This window comes from Rousettus aegyptiacus, unplaced genomic scaffold, assembly GCF_014176215.1.
Source record: "Rousettus aegyptiacus isolate mRouAeg1 unplaced genomic scaffold, mRouAeg1.p scaffold_m13_p_1, whole genome shotgun sequence".
Lineage (NCBI taxonomy): Eukaryota > Metazoa > Chordata > Mammalia > Chiroptera > Pteropodidae > Rousettus > Rousettus aegyptiacus.
The window spans coordinates 64,803,565-64,816,130 of NW_023416284.1; the positions used below are offsets into that span (position 1 = coordinate 64,803,565).

At 31.3% G+C, this 12,566-nt stretch overlaps 1 protein-coding gene across 6 annotated transcripts in view; it reads right to left on the reverse strand.

The window, feature by feature from the left end:
* The window catches only part of EVI5 (ecotropic viral integration site 5), a 197,672-nt gene that overhangs the window by 86,281 nt on the left and 98,825 nt on the right, over positions 1-12,566 (reverse strand). For all 6 annotated transcript variants that reach the window (XM_036236430.1, XM_036236426.1, XM_036236431.1 and 3 more), the window contains 2 exons: positions 8,365-8,425; positions 222-275 (listed from right to left, as the gene is read on the reverse strand). In XM_036236430.1, the coding sequence (XP_036092323.1) occupies positions 222-275; positions 8,365-8,425 (115 nt within the window). The remainder of the gene's footprint in view (positions 1-221; positions 276-8,364; positions 8,426-12,566) is intronic.

Genomic DNA, 12,566 nt, shown 5'->3' on the forward strand with positions numbered 1-12,566 from the left:
ATGTTACTATAATAATAACCTTAGTTAAAACTTTAAAATTCAAGAATAATGGTCAATTTTTACAAATGACAAGTTATACAGTTAAGTAGTAAGCTAGGCAAGCTAAGCAGTCAATATCATGACCTCGGAGACAACTGTGCTAAATTTCTTTAGGCTTTACATAAAATAGAAAAAAATACTGTACATTTAACAGAAGCTTGCAGAAATCGTCATTTACTTACTTTTTCTAATGTTTCAATGCGTTGTTTTAAAAGCCTATTTTCTGTGCGTAATCTCTGCAAAAGAAGAAAGAAAGAAAGAAAGAAAAACATATAAACAAGAAAAAGGTTTGCAAGCATTCCTGAGAGGAAAAATGATACCTAAACGATAGTCCTTAAAAATGTACCACCTTTTATAAATTCGAAAAGAGCCTAAGAAATGGTTATATTATCATCTGTCAAATTTTTAAAGGCTCAGAGTAAGGAATACATGGCAAAGGAAACGACTACATTTATCATTTCAGCTGTGACTGGATTTTAAATATAAACTACAGTACAAAAATAACCCCTTTCTTTTCTGTACCTATCATAATCACTCATAATCAATAGTATTTTTTTATATGTCTTAAAATCCTCATTAGCTAGAAAAGATTCTAACTCATTTATGTCCTGCAAAGCCTATCTACCTAAACAGCCTTCACATGTCTATCAAACAAATAAGAAATCTGAGAAATGCATGTGCATAGAATATTATTAAATTGTCAGTTTAGAATTAGACCAGCTTCCATTTATATGTGTTTTATATGCCAAGCTACAAAATTCCTTACACTCCGAAACTATAAATGAGTTGTGTTCATCAAATAAATTATTCATCAAGAAAATTAAAAGCTCCAATTGCTAGCATTTTTCTCATAGTTCAAAAAGTAAAAGTAGATTTTTAAAAAATCTTCACCTAATTGTTCAATGCCTAATTCCCAAAATCTTGTCAAATTACTGTCATTAAGTATTAAGTCAAAAATACTCTACATTATAAAAATCTCCTTTTTGCATATTTCATCAATATAATTTCATATTAGTCCCCTATATAAATTATCCCTTCATTTTAGAATCCATTAAATGTTATCCCTTTGTTTTGTTATCACTCTAATTTCAAAACCCCTCCTGACTTTTTGTACCCATTTACTTGACAGCTCAATCCAGCCTTCTTCCAACCCCCTTTCCTCTAAATTTCTGCTAAAAATGTCTTCCTCAAAAAAGTCTTCTATCAATTCAATCTAATATTTTGCCAGTAAAGACTAAAATACAGTTTATAGGACATAAAGTCTCAGATCAGAGAAATAAAAGATTCTATGAATTATTGTATCTTACTAAGTGGACTACAAATTAGAACAAAGAATCTTAAGAGTTATAACAAAGATACTTTGCAGATTAGATTTTCTTGTTGTAGTCACTAAAGCATTTAGATGATTTGAAATGTGTGATCTCGGACTACAAAATAGAATAGAGGTCTAAATGAATAAGTAATTATTAAATGCTGTTAAAGTCTAGAAAGCCAAAGAAACAAATGTGATTCTCAAAATATTTTCAACATATTTCATCAAAGAAATTTAGAAAGTTAACCGATTGAGTGAATAGTTATGTTACAATAGAAATAATGCTGAAATAATAAAATGTAGTTCCTTTCTTATTCCCTTTAAATCTTCTGAAATTTTGCTAATAAATTAAAATCTAAATTGATTTTTCCCCAATCATATACCCAAATTTGTTAATACCAATTTTTAAATAAATCATCAATTCCTCATATGTGTGATATCCACTTCATCATGAACTGGTAACTATAATAGACTTTATCAGTTAGTAAAGACTATTTCAGAATTACCTATTAAATTTCAACTGTTTTTGTCTTTTTTAGGACTAGTATCACAGTATTTTGGTAATTATAGCTTTGTAATGTCTTTTAATATCTGGTAGAGCTAATTTCTCCCATTGTTATATTGTTTTGCTTATCCTCCCCAAACCTTAACTACTAGTGTACTAAATTAGTTAAGAGACTGGGTTTTGAAGTTAGGCAGATTTAGGTTCCAATCCTTATTCTACATTTAACACTTCTGCATGTTATTCAATTGTCTTAGAATCTCCACTTCCTCATCTAGAAAATCAAAGTAATAATACCTACAAGGATATAAAAATTAAATGATATAGACTTTATACCAAACATTTGCTTAATGATAAGCATTGTTTGTATTTTAAAATTTGGACAAGATAATTATTTTATTACTTTTGTATATTTTTTTACATTATTCTGAAAATTTTTTTATTTCTCTGGAATCTTGAGGAATTAAATTTGACTCAGTTTGTTAACATATTTTTGTGGGGAAATTCAAATGTTTATACAACACATAGTTATTTTTGTCTTTACCTTTTACTCATCTTTTTAAAACGTCTGTGTGCAAAGCTTTTCAGTGGTTATTTCTTAGGTCCTATCCTATTTTTCATTTAGGTTATTCTTAGATATACTTTTATTTTTATTTTAAATAGAGTTTCTTTGAAGATATTTTTGAAATGTTTATTGCTGATACATAGGAGAGTTAATGACTAAAATCTATCATTTGACTGACTTCTTACTCATTTTGAGTATCTTTCTTTTCAATCATATTTTCTGGAACTAATTAAAAGTGTTTTCTGAACTTTTAAGTGAAAACCACAAAGAGAAATACCAATGAATATGCACACTTAAAATAAACATAAAAAAGAAATTTTTTGACCTATCAAATTATAAAAGAAAAAATGAGATAGAGAGAAAGAATGAAATACCTAATGTTGACAAAGTATTAGTGAAATGGAAACTCACTGCTAAGAAGAATTTACTCTGGAAATATCCTTTAGGAAATTTACTTAGTACATATCAAATGTCTTAAAAATACTAATATTCTATAATTCAGTAATTCTACTTTTTACAACTGGCTATGAAAATTCAAGGTGCCAAAAAACTTTATATACAAGATATTAAATGTAAGCATACTTTTAATAATAATAATAAAAGTGAGAAACAAATATCCTGAAATAGGGAAATCTTGGTTTCAGACAACCCACTCTTCAACCATCATCTCCTATTCTTTCCAACTTACTTATTTTACAACATAACCCAGGCTCAACAATCTTCCTTCTCATAGGGACAATTTAATGATCTTATCAACTTTTCATCATTCCTCATTCTCTGATGTCTTCTGCTCCCTCTTTAATTTCCAATCATAATAGACTTTCCCTTGCTTTTATTCCCCCTTCTCCACCTCTTTCTTAGTGGTTAGTATACGTGCCTGATGAAACCACTACTCTAGGTAAAAATACTGACAACTCTGTGCCTGCACCTGTGCTAGAAAAATATAGTCACAATGCTTAAATTAAAAATCATTAACTTTATTTGGATTCTTAATGCATTCTAGCAATCCATATGTATTTACCTAGTCCATTCTTTCTCTCTCTCTCTTAAATCACTATTTCTTTCTTAACTCTTTTGAACCAGCAACCCTCCAACACACTATCAAATGGTAATCTTGCTTACAATTTCACTGAAAAAACTGGATCTGAAGAGAATTTCACAAGCTCCCAAAACCACATTCTACATTTCCCCTGCATTTTTGCTGATATATTTTACTTTCTCTTTGGATTAATTATCTGTAGTAGACCAAGTTAAGTCTCTTACCTATGCGCTAAGTCCCTACCTGCTTGACTCTAGCAATTATCTTGTCATTCACACATCATTATTTTTTCTTACTTATCACCATAAAAACGTGCTTATTTCTATCTTTAAAAAGGAAAAACAAAAAACAAAAAACAAATACCTCCTCAGTATTTTCCTGCTTTGCTGCTTTATCCTCAACTTCCTAACCTTTCAATGTTGGCTTACACTCAGGCTCAATTCTTAAACTCTTATCTCTTGTTTCTACACTAATTCTCCAGGTAATCTTGACTGCTCTCATGGCTTTAATATCATCACTGTGCTAAAAGATGCCAAATTTATATTTACATTGACCTGTCTTCCTTAACTCCAAATATTCAAGGGGCTACCTGAATATCTCCTAGACACTGCATACTTAAAATATACAAAATTAAGCTCCTGGTATTCCTCCTCAAACTAAATCCTACTGTAGTCTTTCACACCTCAGGTAATGGAAACTCCATTTTTCTAATTGCTTAGGTCAAAAAGCTTGATTCCTGTCTCTCTCATACTTCCACACTCAATCTGTCAGCTTTACCTTTAAAATTTATTCAGAATCCAATCACTTCTTACCACCTCAATCCAAGCCACCATCATCTCTTGCCTGCATTATTTTATCAGCCTTGTACTTAAGTCTCCCCACTTTTCTGGTTCTTGTCCCCAGCAATCTACTCTTAACACAGGAGCCAGAAGGATCCACTGAAACCTTAAATTAAATTTTGTGCTCCTAAACTGCTTATAAGAGTAAAAGCCAAAGTCTTCACATAGTTAATAGCATCCTACATTATCTGCAATTCAACATCTTACCTCTTATCATATTCATCATTTATGTTGACCCATCTACAATGGCCTCTTTAGTATTTCTCACAAGGCACACTCCTGACCAGATTCTGCTCTCCTTCCAGATATATGTATAGCTAGCTTCCTCACCTCCTTCAGGTCTTTATTTAAAAGTAACTTGGTCAACTTCTCTAAACTTTCAACCTAAACACTATTATTTTATTTTCCCTTCCCTAAGGTATTTCATTCTTCTGTTTAACACTTATCATCTTCTAAAATATTGTACATTTTATTTTTCTGTTATTGTCTAACTTCTGTACTAGAATGTAAACTCCGTGAGGGCAGGAATTGGTTTGTTTCATAAACACATCTCAAGTACTTAGAACAGTGCTTGGACATGTAAGTAGGCACTATAAGTATCTGTTAAATAAATGACTTATTAAATAAATTATGCAATCGCACCCCTACTGGACATTATGCTGCAGCCATTAGTTTTGTATTTATTTTTATTTTAAAAATTTTTTTTTAGGCAAGGTAACCCTTGGTTGACCTCACAGATTGCAAGGACCTTGTCAGCTTACAATTCCTTATTTTCTATTTTTATGCCTACAGCACCTGGTCTTCCTAGGTGGTCTCCCATCCAAGTACTGTATTAACCAGGTCAGACCCTGCTTAGCTTCTGAGATAGACGAAATCGGGCGCCATTAGTTTTTTTAATGAAAAGGCCATAATGCCACAGTAAAATAGGAACCCAGATCCTTCTTGTATTACCAATAGGTTAAAGTCTCTCTTGGAAAACAGCAGAGTATATACACTGAATAATACATATGAGCCTTAAAATGACACAAATCAGAGTTTGAATCCTTGACTTTCACACTTTTCTAGCAATGTTACCACTAGCATGTTATTTGAACTCTCTGAAACTTAGTTTCTTCATGAAAAGATGAGGATAAGAAAACTTTCATAATACTATTCTATGAATAAAAGGAGATGTGCATGTAGATAACCCTTCATATATTAAGTGTTGAAAAAATGTAAGTATCAATACTAATACCTCACATTAATTTAGATAATATTTGTCATGATTTCTTTTTATAACAGGTAGTAGATACATAAGTGTTTTTATATTATTCTGTTTTTTAGCATATCTGGAATATTTCATAATTTTTGAAATAAGAAAAAATATTTAATTTCTGACTAAAAACCAATAAGAATTTCTAACACCTCCCATTTGCAGGGCCTTGGATCTCTATGCTCCAAAGCACAAATTTAAATATAAATATTAGACTACCAGTTCATATGTTTATCTCAAATAGAGTGGGGGATAAAAGTTTTTCTTCTTTACCCTAATATAAGCTAGGATTTTAATATTTCTTACCTCCTCCCCCTCAGGTGGAACATCAATAGATTGGAAGAAGATATTGATAAAGATGTTTCTATTAATAAAAAATTTCACACAGTAAAATGTAAGATTCTCCATATAAAAGTATTACTATCAAAACCTTCCTATAACATTTTCAGAGAAGGAGTGGGAAATACTTAAAAGTCACATCTTGATCAGGGAGTTGACAGACAGATATGTTTTAGAATAAAAGGTCACTAACTCAAATGTCTTAGAATTTTAAAGTAAAAACAATGGAAACTTTAAACATACTGTACAATATCAAAAGCTGATTTTTTTATACTTCCACATCAAAACATCAAATAATTTGATGATCATACTATGTGCTTGTTTAAAGAAGAGCACAAGACTATGTCTCTGAAAGCTTTTGAGGAGAACCAAGGCAAGAAAGTACTAGTTTAACAGAACTCATTCTCTTGCAAAAGGGACCTCAGGGGGAAGAGGAGAGTGTAAGGAACTGGCATATCTTAATTTAGAGAAAGGCTCAAATAATACATGGCTAATTAATTGTAAATAAGGTGGCCATTTGATCATGACTGATCCTATAAACAAGGTGGTCATGTGATTATAACTGAGATAAGTTGCCAGATCCAAGTCAAAAAACAGACACCCCCAAAATGAAAAAAGTATAGTTTCATAAAAATTGTTTTGGCTTTGTCTTTTACTGGGATTGGGAGGACTGAAGAAAGAGATGAAAATAGTACAGAAATGAGAAAAAAACTATGTGGAAACAAGATTTTATAAAAGGAACAGACTACCTTTAAGATTGGCATACTTTATTTACCTGATATGTTCCACTAATATTTTTAACTTTTCCAGATTCTTTTCTATAAATAACTTAATGCCATCTATTTTTGCCTAAGACATATGGAGGTGGCACGCAAAAGTATTCTGTGAAGTACTGAACTACAACTTTCCCCAAAAAACAAAATTTGGAAAAAAAAAATCTGTAAATATAGGCTAGAATCTGAAGATCTTTTGAAAAGGTCGTTATTCCTTCAATTATGTGATTTAATTTTAGAAGTAACTTCTTCAAGAACGAGAACTGTTCATAGACCTGAGATTTTTTTTTCCCCAAATAACATAGCGTAGAGAAATGAAGAGGATGGTTTCCCCATCCTCAGATTCTTGATTTACAGTTCCAAATATTCCTGGTATGCGATAACCCATACTCTCTCCCCACTCATCAGGATGGCGTACTTTTTAGTTTCAGTAGGCTGAAGTGGAGGATATGATTTAATATTACCCTTACTCATGGTACCTAAAAGAAAAGCAAATGGTAGAGCAGCAGTTGGGTGACAGCATTTTTAAAAAGAAGGGAAAAATATCCATAGGGTTCTTTGTCTGTCTTTTTCTCTCTTTTTCTAAGAAATGTAGATGTTATTTATTTCCAATTGATAGAAATAAGTAACAGAAATGGAAATAAAACATCTAGAGGAGACAGACTTAATGAGGGAGAGGTCACATAGAAAAATAGGGGAGACTGTCTCCCAGGAGGTTTTTGAGGAATACCATGGCAAAAAGGAGTACTAACAGAACCCATTCTCTTGTAAAAAGGACCTGTAGGATGTGAGTAATGTAGTGGTTATTGTATAGCAAGACTGAGTTAACACATGGCTAAGTAATTGTGAATAGGTGGTCATCCAGTGTCTTACCGGGTCCAAATCAAAACTTAGACACATCCAAACAAAAAGTTGAGTCACAAAATATAAATTGTTTTATTTTTGTTTCTTTTGGGGGGGGAAGAGGGGAGTATTAAGAGATAGAAAATTAGATAAACCAGTCACTGAATTCCTTCACTATATCATGCTCCTACTCATCATCCCCATCCTGAAATATAAGCATAAGTACCAATACAACTTTCCCTAACAACCAGCTCAAACAATACCTAAGATCCTCAACTTAAGAATTTCTGGCCTTACAAGGGATATAAATAAGGATTTTAAGGAACATATATGAATTTATATGCCCTTTAAGTTGAAAAGTTATCTGTTTCTCTGAAGAGTAGCTCAAAAGTATTTTTGTTTAGTGATGGACAAAGTGAAGTAGCCAAAACTTCTTGCATCTCTAAGGCAGCCATAATTAATTTTATGAAATGATTTGCTCTATTTGGTCTACCTTAGACTATACTTCTATTAATCTCAACATGCTATAATCTTCTCTGCAACTTTTTAAAATACACTTAAATGGAATAATTCTTTTCCATAGAAATATTTTCACCAACATATCTAGAAAAAGGGATAAGTTGTACTCTTATACAGTAGAATGAAAACCACTCTAGCCACATTATTCTGGTTTTTAAAGTATCTTTTTTAAACTATAATTATTAGAGCGGCAAATAAATTTATCAAAAAATAAATATGAACATCATTGCTAAATGCACTATTGGTAGGTAACAAATATATTAACTAATCAAACATCTATTGCCAAACAACTGACTTCAATCAGTTTATGTTCAGCACTTTTAAAAGTCCTGAGATGCTTACTTTAATTTCAACTTGCTCTTCCATTTCTTTAGTTTTTATTGTAGTGTATTCCTTTTCAAGCCTAAGAAGGAAAAAAAAAGGTATGTTTTCATTTTTTCATTCCAAAGTAGTTACCAAATTATAAAATTTAAAACTATATTAACACAAAATATAATTTCATTAGGTTCCAACTTATAACTTGAGATATTTGATATGAGAAAAATCATCTAAATAGTTACAAAAATTCTTACCAAAAAATTATTTTCCAAATAACAAAAATAAGAGCTGTATAAAAATAAACTTTAGAAAGTAAAATGTATAAGGCATCAAACAGAGAACTGAGTTTACAGAGTATATTCAGCCCTAAGTTTACAAAACAACTACCCATCATTCCCCCTTAAACTATGACACATTTGTAGAGTTCAACTGGATCTGAAATCACCCCCCAAAAAGCTTAACCACAAGGATATGTACTGAGTGAAAAATGCACTGTTAGGCAATTTTGTCATTGTGCAAAAGCTTAAGGTCCATGATGAACAAAATAACACAAGATTAAATAAAGCGTAAAAGAAAATGATGCGATCAAGAGAAGTGGTAAACACAAGATGTATGAGGCAGCTGCCAGGGTAACATGACATACTATTTTATAGCAAACTATTGTTGTTTTTTTAAATAAGTAGAAAGCATACAATCTAAAATAATAATTAAAAGAATAGTAGAGCAAATGCATAATTCGTAACACAGTTGTTTATTGCCATTATCAAGTATTATGTACTGTACAAACTTGTATGTGCTATACTTTTTTATGGCTGGTAGTGCAGGTTTGTTTACACCAGTATCACCACAAACATGTAAGTGAATGCACTGCGATATGATGTAACCATGACCATATCACTAGGTGATAGGAATTTTTCAGACTCATTATAATCTTATGGGACCACCTGCATATATTTGGTCTGTTGTTGACCAAAAACACTGTTGTTATGTGGTGCATGACTATACTAAAATTGACTAAGAAATGTATAATGGGAGAAAGGAGACAACTATTCCTAACAAAAATAATTCAAGTAATAAGCACAGAAAAAATGAGGTAAATATAAAAATCACCATTAGAACTACAAAACAATAACTGCCATAGGCAAGAAAAATCAATGGATGCTATAACTGTAGATAAAAGTTTGAACATAATCTCAAAGTGTTTCTCCCAATATACTTAGCAATTACAAAGGGAAAAATAGTCAACTTATTGCACAAAATCTCAGACATCTGAGGTTAACATCACCATAACACATGTTGACATCATGCATTCCTTAAGATGTACTGAGAAGGGCCCCTCACTTCTGTAGTATCCTTTCCAGTAATGAATATCTTCGATGCAACCAAGAGAAATTAACAAACCCAAATTGAAGGACATTCTACAAAATAACTAATAAGCTCACTTCAGAAGTCTCAAGGTCATGGAAGACAACATAAGACAAGCACTATCACCGACTACAGGAAAATAAAAAATGACAAACACAATATACTATTTTTGCAACTCTACTACGAGGGTAAAATTATCTTTAAAAAATGTTTATAGCACATACAAAAATTAGTCCCTAAAAGATATTTTTATACCTTGCTCTCAACCAAAAATGTTAATATCAAGTTTAATGACTTCAAATATTAACAAGACTAGGCCTCGAATAACTTAAGAGTTGCTTTTAAAAATTAAATTATCCCTCAAAAAAACAAAAACCTATTATTTACTATAAATATAAAATCTCATTTAGCTCACAGTAATTTTTTATTAAAGTAAAAAATTTAACAAAAGATTTACCATCTTAACTATTTTCAAATGCAGTTAGTAGTATTAAATACATTCATATAATGTTATGCAGCTATCACCACCAGCATGTCCATAGCTCTTATCTTATAAAATTGGAACTCTACCCATGAAACAATAACGTCCCATTCTCCCCTCTCCCTATACTTAGACAACAACCATTTTATGTTGAGTCTCTTTGATCATAATACCACCAAGTATCTCATTTAATATAATGTCCCCAAGGTTCGTCCATATTATACCTATGTCAGAATTTCCTTCATTTTTAAGGGTGACCTGCCTTGTATTTATTGTAAATACAATGAACTTTATCATACTTATACATCACATTTTGCCTATCCATTCATTCATTTACAGTTCAGTTGCTTCTGTACTTTAGCTAAAATGAGTAACACTGCTATGAACATGGATGTACAAATATTGTCTTGAAACTTTATTTCATTTTTTTGGAGTATATATCCAGAAGTGGAATTACTGAATCATTGGTAATTCAATTTTTAATTTTCTGAGAAACTGCCATACTATTTTCCATAGCAGCCTTAACCATTTTACATACCCACCAACCGTCTACAACAGTTTCTATTTTTCTACATCCTCACCAACACTTGTAATTTTATTTTTGTGATAGAAGTCATCCCAATTGGTGTGGGGTGGTATCCTATTGTGGTTTTAATTTACATTTCCATAATGATCAGTGACGTTGAGCATCTTTTTATGTGCTTGTTTTATGGGCCATCTGTATATCTTCTTTAGAGAAATTCTATTCAAGTCTTTTGACCATTTTTCAATTCAGTTGTTTGTTTTTGATTGTTGCTGAGTTTTAATTCTCTATAGATTCTGGATATTAATCCCTTATCAGATATATGATTGTAAATATTTTCTCCTATTCTGTAGGTTGACTTTTTATTCTGTTGAGAGTGTCTTAGGCTGCACAAAAATTTTTAAATTTCATTGAATCCAATTTATCTATTTTTCCTTTGTTGCCTGTGCCTTTGTGTCATGCCCAAGAAATCACTGCTAAATCCAATGTGATGAAGCTTTTGCTCTGTGTTTTCACCTAAGAGTTCTATAGTTTTAATTCTTACATCCAGATCTTAGATACATTTTTACTTAAATTTTTACATATGATTTTAGGTAAGAGTCCAATACATTCTTTTGCATGTGAATATCCAGTTTTCCCAGCACTATTTGTTACAAAGACATTCCTTTCCCTATTGAATGTTCTTAGCACTCTTACCAAAAATCATTTGACCATATATGCAAGGGCTTATTTCTGAGCTTTCTAGTCTATTCCATTGGTCTCTATGCCTGTCTTTATTCGAGTACCAGAATGTTTTGATTACTGTAGCTTTGAAGATTTGAAATCAGTAAGTATGAGTCCTCCAGCTTTGGTGCTCTTTTTCAAGATTATTTGGCTATTTATGGTCCTTTGAAATTCTATATGAATTTTAGAATGGGCTTTCTATTTCAGCAAAAGATGTTATTGGGATTTTGCATTGAATCCATAGTTCACTTTGGATAGTACTGACATCTTAACAACACTAAGTCGTCCAATCAATGAACATAGAATGTATTTTCATTTACGTCTAATTTAATTTCTTTCAGAAATATTTTATAGTTTTCATTATACAAGTATTTCACCTCCTTGGTTAATTCCTAAGTATCTTATTCTTTTGGATGCTTTTATAAATGGAATATCCTTCTTAGATTGTTCATTGTTAGTGTATAGAAACACAATTTATACTTATGTTGACTTTACATCCTGCTACTTTGCTGAATTCATTTATCAGCTCTAACAGTTTTTCTTTTGGGGTAAGGCGCTGATAGAATCTTTAGGTTTTTCTGAATGTCATTTGTCAAAAGAGATAATTTTACTTTCCAACTGGGATGGCTTTATTACTTTTCCTTGCCTAAGTGACCTGGCTAGACCTTTCAGTACTATGATGAATAAAAGTGGCATCCTTGCCTTATTCCTGATTTTAGAGGAAAACCTCTCAGTCTTTTATCACTGAGTGTGATTCAGCTATGGATTTTTCATATGTTTTGATATATTTTTAATATTTCATAAAATTCACATATGAATTTGATTATGTTGAAGTAGTTGCATTTCATTCCTAGTGTTGAGTGTTTTTATCATGAAAGGGTATTGAATTTTATCAAATAAATGTTCTGCATCAATTGAGATGGTCAGATGTTTTTTCTCCCTTTCATTCAGTTAATGTGGTGTACTGCATTGATCGGTTTTCATGAGTTGAACTATTTTGGCATTCCAGGAATACATCCTATTTGGTTATGGTGTATATTCCTTTTAATATGCTGCTGAATTTGGTTTGCTAATATTTTGTGGAGGAATTTGCAAAATATTTATAAGGCATCGTGATCTTTAAGTTTTCTTTTC